This window comes from Cucumis melo, chromosome 2 (genome assembly GCF_025177605.1).
Source record: "Cucumis melo cultivar AY chromosome 2, USDA_Cmelo_AY_1.0, whole genome shotgun sequence".
Classification (NCBI taxonomy): domain Eukaryota; kingdom Viridiplantae; phylum Streptophyta; class Magnoliopsida; order Cucurbitales; family Cucurbitaceae; genus Cucumis; species Cucumis melo.
In genome coordinates, this window is record NC_066858.1 from 22,465,446 (window position 1) to 22,476,669 (window position 11,224).

Consider the following 11,224-nt stretch of genomic DNA (forward strand, 5'->3'; position numbering starts at 1 on the left):
TAAGACTTTGATGAGACAAATATGGCCAGGGCTAATTTTTGCCTAGTCCAACTGAGTTCAAATGGGCTAAAGAGTAGCTAGATATTCATTCACAGATTGTCCCACTTCTTGATTTAGACTAACAAGTGTAGAATGCAACTGATGATAATGAGCAAGTCCTATAGACTGAAAACGTATGTACAGAAAATCTCAACGTTCTTTCACAGTATCAAAAGCATCAAACTGAGTATGGATGACTAGAATAAAAGTGTTGCCTAACTAGGTGATGATTTGATGATTTTTGTTATCCCAGTCCTCAAGTCTTTCAATGTACTTAATATCCTCTACAGTAGTTTCATGGACAACGATATCAGAAGTATTTGCATCATTATGCTCAGTGTTATTCTTATCGGTATTTTTCACTGAAGGAGTGGGTTTGATAGGTTTGGTAATATCCCCTATAACGATACGCCATAACTTCCGACCTATTAAAAGACTCCTCATTTGGTGAGCCCAGGTGATGTAATTGGAGCCATCTAGTATGGTGCTAATTGGACGAGCAATATCACTTTTCTCCATGGCAATGAGACTTCGATCTGTTTTTAGAGAAGGGCAGAGCTGCAATCACTACAAGAGACGATAGTACTCCCGACGCTAAAAAACATCGGTGAAAATGAAAATGACATCGGGAAAGGATATGCCGACATATTTCACGACGTCAGAAGAACCGAGTCAGGAGAGGCATTTTCGATGTCGTGTGGATACGGGGAATGCCTCTCTCGATGCCGTCACATGCGTCGGCAACAGTGGTGTCGGGAATGCCTCCTTCTCGACGGACCTTATGCCGACGTACCGCGCGGCATCGGGAATGCCTCGAGAATTCTTTTTTATATTTTTTAATATTTAATTTCTATTTTTTCCTCTAAAATATTTTGCTCAAACATTCACAACGACGTCCGGATTGCTCAAATATTTTTTCCGATGTTTTGGATTAAATTAAAACAAATTGAATATAAATTAATAAATTAAGAAATATACAAACACAAATTAAAAAAAAAAAGATTTAAAATTAATAATACGAATAAGTTCACAAAATATTAGTAAGTTTAATACAAAAAATGTAGTTCTCATAATACAAGAAAACGCAAACATAACAAAAAGTACCGTAGAGCTAGGGATCATGTGGTGGTCCCTGTTGTGCACGAGTTAATTCTTTCATCATCTTTTTCATTGTTTCCACTTGTGAAGCTAACGCTTGGTGATTTCTATCTTGCACTTCAATCTGTTCCAAAACTTCATTAAGTTTAGCTTGTAATTTAATCTCTTTTTGTGTGGACTGCGAACAAGATGTCGATGAACTGCTCGCACTCGTCGTCCTGCGTGCCTTCGACTTGGGTCCCCAACCAAGGCCTTTTGAGTAGACTGGTCGTCTATCCAACACCTAATCGTATATCTCATCCTCAGAGAGTGGCTGACTACCCTCTAAGGTAGGCTGAGATTGGAGTTCCAGCATTTGATTCTGCAACAAATTTAAAAACCATGTTAAGTAATGCGCAAAAATATGTAATGAAAGAGGATAATTAATAAGGGCATAACTTACATGCGCATCCTTGGCAGCCTGCGACACGAACGTCCCAGCTCAAACGTGTGTTTCTCGAAACAACTCCACACGATCGACCGGCTCCCCTTTTCTCTCAGCGAGCTCGTACTGTCGTTGTAGAAACGACTTGGACCCGCTACTATGATTGTAAGGTGCCTCTGTCTAGCAGCCTTGTTCGTCCGTGATTGCTCCTGCATTAAAACAATTATATTGTTTATTTTTATACATATTAAAACTTGTTATTATAATTAATCATGACAAATACCTAGAATGCACGGCTGATATAGTGGTCGTAAAGGAAGTGTCAATCCTCATGACGTCCAACCAATGCGTTTGGTGGGTTGGCACGAGCCTCCTCCGTGTTGCTGTACTTTTTGAAATGTCTGTGACAGTCGGCCCGAAACTCTTTAAAGGTCGTGAGCATCTGATGCTCAACAAACCTATTCATTGCTTGATCATTGAAATCAAGCACAAACAATCGCTACACATTACAAACATAACACATTAGATTGGTTAAAGTTAGATATGTTTCAAATGAAATCATAAACATGTAGTGCACTTAATTACCTGGAGGTCGCCCTTGACGACCTCAATGTATTCTCTCCCAACATCCGCCCACTTAAGTTAGCGGGCGGGAAATATCTTTCACATGCACACGTCTATCGCCTGGTTGAAGCGAATGGCGTGTGGGCAAATAGGCTTCTCTGCTCCAGGGGCGATCGTCATCGGAATGTGCCCATTTATCGCAACGTGGCGTTCTAACTCCAAGAGTCAAGACTGTGCACGTCTCTTAGGAGTCGGAGTCGCAGGTTGTTGAGAAAAAGATCTTGCTCAATAAATCGATAATAACATATAATGCTAGAAAAAAAACATGAAATAATCGTAAGTTCAAATGAAGAAAATTCTTAGACTCACCTGTATTGTCGCCCACAAACGACGACCCTCCAGCGATGTTATCTAAATCGTCCTCAAACTCAAGGAACATAGCGTCCGTCTCTATAAAATTATTACGTGGATATGACGATGACATAATGGTTGTGGACATAGAAAACAAACATTCAATAAGCAAATACGAACACATAGCTAGAATCAAACTACAGAGGCTACCATAACTACAGGATAGCCAACACAACCTAATTATTAACAACAAAATACTTCAAGCTATCCTACTACCACCCCTTGAAACCATCCCAAACAGAAGCAAATTCAAAACAAAAAAGACTACCATAACTGCAAGATAGCCATCTGAAATCAATAATAAAAATATTCAACACAAACAGGCTACCATAACTGCAGGATAGCCAAAACAAATCTTAGCACACATATTACATTTTCAAATTCAAAACATAAACCCCCTACAAAAATTTCAATTTAATTATAAACTCCCCTTCCCCCAATTCAATTTTCAATTTAACTATAACCCCCCCCCCCCCCAAATTCAATTTTCAATTTAACTATAAATCCTAAACCCTAAACTCTTCAAATTTAAATTCAACCACAAATTACATACATTTTATATAAAAATACATTTAACAAACAAAAATCTATTAAAAAAATCCAAAACAATTCTCCTAAAAAAAACCCTAAAACATAAATTTAAACTAAACAAACTTTATATTTAAACTTACCAAACGTGGCAGAGGGCGACGGAACGACGAGAGGACGGCGACGACGACGGAATGAAAGGCGGTGAGCTACGGACGGCGAAGTCTCGACGGTTCTCTCTTATCCCTTTCCCTTTCGGTTTCAGTTCTGTGAAATACAGAACTGAATCGATTATAAAGGGGATTTCCCAACGCAAAAAGGCGTCGGGAATAATCGTATTCCCGACGCTCATTAAAAGGGTTTTCTGACGCGCTATGGTGCGTCGGGAAAACCCCTTATTCTCGACGCTGTTCCTGATGCACTGTGCACGACGTCGAGAATAAGATGTACTTTTAATTTAATTTGGCCTATTCCCCATGTCGTTTGGCCGACGCGTGTTTGATGCGTCGAAAAAAATGGTATTCCCGATGCAGTGGTCATTGCGTCGGGAATACACTTATTGCCAACGTTCTTTGTGTCGACGTCTTTTTTGGCGTCGAGAAACCCCCGTTTTCTTATAGTGGATGTTAAATGGTGGCGGCGGATTGCGAATTTAGTGGAGGAGACATCGGCGGCAGATACTTGCGCAAGATTGGGCAATGGTGGCAGACTGTTAGTAAAGTTGGTATTGTAGATATTACGGCAGCGAACGAGCAATATTATGGATTTCGGACGGTCGATCTGTGTTACGGATGGACTAGAAGGGAAACTTGGTGCCTGAACTAATGAAGTAAAGTTGGTATTGCAGGTGCTTACGGGTCCCGACGGATATTGTAGAGATCTGTATTATCAATGGTAATCTAGTTGAGGCTTGTAGACGAACAGAGGCGCCGTGGATTCGCCGGAGATCTGGAATGGAGAACGAAGAATAGAGTCACCGTGGATTTGCCATGAGTGACGGAGTAAATAGATCTGGATGATTTCGGAGTGAGGCAGCGGTGGTACTGTAGAGCTACCGATTTGTGAAGTGTGCGAGTAAGAGGTGGTGGCTAAACGGAGATATGAGAGTTTGAGATTGTCGACGGATGGTGGATGGTTGTCGGAAGACGAATGGGTAGAGGGCGGCGACAGAAAAATTAAGGCTTTAATACCATGTAACTTTTATTGAATTTCTACTGTATATTTCTTAAATATAATCACAGAATACATGTACATTTATACACAAAGAGATGACCAAATAAGGAAAGGATATTTGAGTTAAATACAATCGTAATCTACTCCATAATTGTAGCTAGAATATCTTTGTAACGTTAATAAAGTAGCATTATCTAGAATATAATGAGGGGCAAGCCCTCAAATTTGCATATCTCCATTGATTGTTTCCACCATGTGAGAAAACTTGGTTAGTCTAAACACTTGAATGGTTTTGTCTTAAGGCTGAAACCAAATTCGTAAACAAAAAAGTTATATTGACGGCGGGAAAATGTTCTAGAATGACCATATATATTGTTGCCTCGAGGAAGTCTAAAGTTCTCATTCGTCATCGGATTTACTACACCGAAATGAAACTCATTCATGATCATCAGATTGAATTCGTTTTCATCACAACGAACAAACCATTGACGTCATTGTGAATTAAATGCAGTCCATTACAAGAACACACGAGATGGAGGTTCGACCAATAATTCTTAGAACCAAGTGAGACCACATCATTGATCTCTCTCAAATAATTATTTGGGTTAAAGTCGATGCAATGCACCTTTAGGGTCTACTGTTTGGAATGATTTTAGAAGATGAAGAAGCGTAATTTAAAATCAAATCATTCCAATTTTTACATGCCATCCTGCATGTCGGAAAACCGACGATCGAAATTTTGAAGAAGATTACCGGTGGAATTAGCCTCAAATTGTTGGGTTTCAACCAAAAGGGGATAAAGAGATTGGTGAGGCAAAATTTCTCAAATATTTTTTAATATAGAGAAAGCGAATATTACCAAGAAGACGAAGAGGAACGGACAGTGTGATTAGGGCTTGTAGTTATGGTTTGCAAATTTTCTCTCTTAAAACTTTTCTTTCCAACCAAATATTTCTTTTCTTTTTCTTTCTTCGACCTGTTTTTAAATTTGATTTTGTTGGGTTGGGTTTAGGGTTCGCAAATTTTCTCTCAAACTTTTTCTTTTCTCTTTATATTTTAGGTTTAGTTTTTATTTGATATTTTAAAATATTACATTTTTATTGTGGGATTTCAATAATATTCAATTTTAGTGATTTAACTGAAAAAAATTAAGATAATTATTAGGTCATTTTTAATATAAGATTTGTAACGTAGTTTTCAAAATTGTATAATAAAGGTGCTTAGGATGTGTGAAAGATGACTATCTATGGAATATTTGGTTAAAAAGAAATGATCGCACGCATAATGATAGTGGTGAGACTGTAACACGCTTTTGAAAAGACAATATTAATCTATCATCTCTTTGGTATGAAAACACCAGCTTCGATCTTTTGTAGCTATGTGATATTATTTCTGTATATATCCCTAAGTTATATTAGAGGGTGTTCCTTTACCTTTGCTTTTGTATTGTCTCAGACTTCTCTCTAGCTGGTTTTGTATTTATTCTAAAGTGTAAAAAACTCATTTTAAATTAAGTTTTAACTATTGGGTTTAGACAGTGTTGAAGACTATTTGTTTTTTTTAATAAAAATTATATTTGAATCCTTTTCATATTTGAAATATTAAAACAACCAAGGGAATAAAAGTTATATTAAAATTATCTTTTTAACTATTGAGCTTTTCATCTTTTTAGCTATCCTTTGTACTTTTTTTAATCTTTGAATGCATATTTTGGAGATGAGCTATATTATAGGGTATCAATCTAGTTAAGATGTTCTGATGTATTTACTGATTCTCTCTAATATCCTGAGAATGAAAAATTCATTTCACAACAAAATCATTGTATTTCACTAATTTTATTTACAATTAAACTATATAGTAAAATGGTTAAGCAAATAAATGTGGAGAACATGTTAACGAGTCTTTATTTCTAATTTGTTCTCCAAACGCCATGAAGTCTAATCTCCTTGCTATGATTAGATCAAGCATTGTGAGTCTCAAGATTTTGAAAGAAAACTCTTATAAGTTCGGAAATTAAGAGATGAATCTATGACAAAAATATAATGTATTATATTAAATAAATATATTAAATTATTCGAATCACGTTCAAATATTTTAATTATCTTAATTACCATGAGTTCTTATTTTGATTATATACATAGTTTGTCTTCATACATTATTGGTTTTAGAAAAATTCTTAATTAAGGATTGAAAAAATTGAAACTATTTATAAAAAATAGCAAATTTTTTTTTTTAATAAATTATAGAAATTTTGATATAGTTTGTAAATAGTTTTAATCTTTTGTTGCTATATTTGAAAATGTCCCTTGATTTTATTTGATAATGAATCAAATATTAACATAGGTAGAAGTACATTTAATATATCAAGTATTAATTTGAATGCTTCAAATTATATTTTTACCTATATTGAAAGAATTATATTTGTCTCTCTACTTGCCCTATATTGTCTCAAGTGACAATTTTATGAAATTACCTTTTCAACTTTCTATTTGGTCAAGTGTCTAGAATGATAGATTTATTGAATCAATTGAACGATTTTTATCCATACAATAAATTAAAGAACAAGTCTGAAAATTCATACGTATTTCAGCATAAAAGATTTAAATCAAAACGTTTGTAATACAGTGAAACAAGATAAGACTGTCAACTTCATCCATTTACTATTATATATTCTCTTTAAGTGATCCATTTATATCTATGTCAACCAGATAATGTTCAAATCTTAGTTCAATTTTCGTCGGTTTTTCATTTACAATATAAAATCCATTTATTTTAATCAATGTAGTTTAAGATTATTTTAAAATTAGGAACTCAGATTATTCATTATAAATAACATAAACTATCTTAAATAACTATAAAATCAGGAAATAAAATGAAAAATAAAAAAAGAAACACAAAAAATTCCTTTTCCAATTACGGAAACCTAGCAGTTCAATGACATTTGTCAAAATCCAAAGCGTTCAGTAAGCAAAATGAGGCCAAAGTAATGAACGGTCTCGATTAGACTGCCATTTCTCCCCTCCAAAAACTCCCTTTTTTTTTTTTATCTCGATCTTGTATTTCAGGGCTAGGGTTTGAGATTTTGTGCAAATTATTCAGAGATGGCAATGAAGCAATTCTTCTCCGAAATCAAGGGCTTGAAAGTTAAGGAGCTGCCTGCCTATGTGAAACCGATGCTCTCCATTGATGCTGCCAAGAAGGTTGTGCAGAGAAGTCTCGACAATTACCATGCCAAGTACATTCAAACTAGTTCAATTGATCCTCTCTTTCATGTCTGCTTTGGTGGTATGATCTTTTCGTACCTCGTTGCGCTTCCTGAGGAACGACGCCACCTTGAACATCAGCAACACGCCAAAGAACATGGTGGCCATTGATTGAGTTCTTTATATTTTGAGGTACGTGTTTCAATGTGGAGTATTTATGTTAGTGTTGGTTTGAGTAATTAGGATTATGTAAAACAAATCTTGCTGTATTTTTGGTTTTGTTGGATTGGTTGATTTGGGGTTCAATTCATGCATCTATTGAAATGGGTATTTGTGATCCGAAACTTCGGATTTTCTCTGATCGGTAGAATTTGTTTCCCTTTTTCATTGTTAATTAACTTTGGGTGCCGAGATTGAATTTGTTTCCATTTAATATTTGCTTTTCCCCCTTCATTTTCTGGGATTTGGAACTGGAATCCATGATAATTGTTATTATTGTGTTGAATTTTGTCTACGCTGGTGCTCAAGTGATCTTTTTTTCTAACTCTTTTTGTGTGTGAGTGTGTGAGTGTGTGAGTGTGTGAGATTACTATTGTTAATACGTAATGAATATTGTTTCCTGTGGAGTTTGTTAATTGTATAAGAGCATTCGGCATATGACTATCTTTAGTTCCTTATTGAGGCAATTCTTCTTATTCTTCCATAACCAGAGATCTTGAGTTTTTTGTGTTTGGCTGAACGTGAATATGATTCTCAAGTGTAAAGCATCCAGATTTATAGTCCAATACAATATAACATGGCCTCGGCTTTTATGGACCTAATAGGCTTGCAGCTAAGAAGGAACTTTAATTTGGCCAGTGTGGACGCTCTGGCACTTGTAGGAAACCTATCGGACACATGTTAGCCCAATAAAAGTTTTACAATATAGGACCCAGACTAACATTTGTTAGACATACATCTAACACTTGTTATGTATGCTTAAATTGACAAACATATGAAAACAATGATAACATTTAAGAGCGAATTACATCAAACTAATTCTGTAGGTGTATAAGTATATAAACTTAATGAATTTCTTTATTTAAAAATGATATATATTTTTTAAAAATGTATGTAAATGAATGTATCATTTTTGTGTCCGTGCCCTAGTTTTTTAAAATGGTTGCTGTTGTGCTCTCCTGTCGTATTACTGTCTTGTATAAATGTGGCTTCCAAGGTTGCAAGCTTGACCTTTTGCTTCTTGAATCTTCGTGCCACCAAGACGTACTTGCCATAATTAAAACGTTACATGCACTTTCACCAATTTCACTCTCTATTACTTTTTCGTTAAAATAATCTATGCATGTTTGGCGCTTGAAAGATGATAGAAAGAGTAAACAATACGTATAGCCATTAAATGACTGCTCGTTTATGGGACATAGAACCACTAGTGGCATCTTTTCTTTATCCAAATTTAATGGTCGGTGTTTGTGATGCATGTGAATACCATTCATTTGAGGTCTATTCTTGCAGTTTTTGAGTTTTTCTGCATCCATTAGTTCCCCACAATTAGGACATTTCATTGCTCTTGATGATTTCTTATAGTTGTTGATGGTTGAAAGAAACATGTCTGATATGCATAATTTCCATAATTATAGACTTAAAAGATCTCTGTACTCATACCGTATTAGTATGTCCTTTCTTATTTTTTATTATTTTTATGGAAACTACTAAGGCTATTTTATTTCCTAAGAATAAATTCATAAAGTTTCGCTCCTTTTTAATATGTTGAGATCAGTTGTCTTTTGTGCTTTGGCTGCCTACAAGGCTTAACGGGGATGTTATAGTAGAGTGATTGAAAGAGTTATCGAGTCTATCTTATTTCCTAAGAATAAAGTTTTTTGCTTTCTGTTGCTGCTATTTTGTTCCTTTCTATCTGTTGAGATCAGTTGTCTTTTGTGCTTTGACTTCTTATAAGGCATAGCGGGGAGGCGAGAGTAGAGTGATTGAAAGTGTACGATAACAAGTATTTAAATGAAGGGATATTTATTAAGGGGACAAAGTACCCCCCATGATAGGAATCCTAGAATTGCTACCTTTGCCAGAATTTAAGACTCCTTTCATTGCATCCTGTACAAATACGAGTCTATTGAAATACGAGTCTGGAATTGTATTGACCAATCCTCTCCCAAATACAAAAAAAGTCTCGTAAGAGATACAAAATCACAATAGAAAGTAACTTTAGAAAACAAAACATAATAGAAATATGAGAGTCATATAGAAGTGTTTTAATTGAGACAAATATCTTGAATAGTATATATCCGATTATCCGACAAAGTGTTTAGAAAGAGAACCATGAAGAGAGACCTTCAGACAAGAAGAACCAAACTGATCATCCTAAGAAAATGAACAACCCTCTAAAATTTCATTCGAACCACAGCTCAGATAATAAAGTCTTCACTGCCTTGGACCATAAGAAAATTGACTTTTAAGGTACGAATGATCTGTGCAGTCTTTTAAAACTTGCTTATACTCATGTGATTGTATAGTAAACTCACGTCTCTTTTCAATGATTTAGTCTCAATTATGTTCGTAAACTCAACTCCCTTTTTCATACGTTTTTGTTATTTCTGCAGGGTGAAGGTGCCTCAAAGGTGTTTCTGGTCAATAATTTGTTTCCCGAATGTTTTTGTATCTTAGTCTTACTGGCAGAAACTTGCAATTCTTTTCTTTTATACATGGTGCCAGAGGAAATAAACGTACTTTTCGGTGATGTCTAATCATATCATTTATGGCAACCATTGTTGAGTCGCAGCACACGTTCATGGCTGGTTTATTTACTTTATTGCACATTATCCTTCTCCATACTTGTTTCTCTAGTTAGTTCTTTCCCAATGGCCTATAATACTATTGCTGCAGACTTCAGATGCAAATTGATTGTCTTTCATTTTCTCAAGTCATTAGTAGTAATCTCAAAGATTACAGTGATGAATTCCATTTGAATACTCACAAGTTTTTTGTGTTAAAAAATATGTTTGAGTAATTCTAAATATGATAAAAGTGATTTTTACGGTTTCAAAATAATACCAAACTCTGTCCGGTGCATCTACTCTTGTAAATTAATGGTGTTTAGATTTCTTTTCAGACTGAACTCTGAATCATCTGATGTGAGTGAATTTCTAACAGATTGTCTATTATTTGATTTGATTTTTTTATTTTTAAATATGTTACAAATTTGCACTCTATAGGTTGGTTATTGGGGAATGAGAGAGTAGGGAAAATAATGGAATTTTTAATTGTTCCCTTATTAATTATCAAAATTTACAAAGATACTATTTCAAATGACTACATGACTTAAATATTTGAAAAACAGGAATTATTAAACATAGTTCAATTGCTATGTACATTCTGCCGCTTAGCATATTGTTAAGCAAATGCAATCTATGATTAAGAGGATGGTAATATAGAATCCTTACCCTTTACATTTCATAAATAAAAAACTTTTTTTTTCACCTTTTTTTTTTAGTTCTTTTTTAGTATAACTCGGAGGTAGGAGAATTTGAATTTGGATTTTCATATCCTCGAAAATAGTTAAGCCTTAATATCGACAAAACTTTACTATAACTAAACCCTCGATTCTTGACAAAAATGTTAGCGATTTATTCATAAATTTCTCACAGGACCAAAAAAAAAAAAAAAAAAAAAAAAAAAAAAAAAAAACTATTGTTTTATACAGTTTGAACTAAGTGGAAATTGGTAATAATCTTGATTCTAATGGTAAAATTAGTGAGAGTTTCCCTTTCGA

The 11,224-nt window shown here is 34.6% G+C and overlaps 1 protein-coding gene across 1 annotated transcript; it reads left to right on the plus strand.

The window, feature by feature from the left end:
* The first annotated feature begins 7,283 nt into the window (after positions 1-7,283).
* On the plus strand, positions 7,284-10,352 carry LOC103494239 (uncharacterized). The gene is made up of 2 exons (XM_008455342.3): positions 7,284-7,632; positions 10,056-10,352. The coding sequence occupies exon 1, from the start codon at positions 7,339-7,341 to the stop codon at positions 7,609-7,611; it is 273 nt and encodes a 90-aa protein (XP_008453564.1). The 5' UTR covers positions 7,284-7,338; the 3' UTR covers positions 7,612-7,632; positions 10,056-10,352.
* Positions 10,353-11,224: the final 872 nt, after the last annotated feature.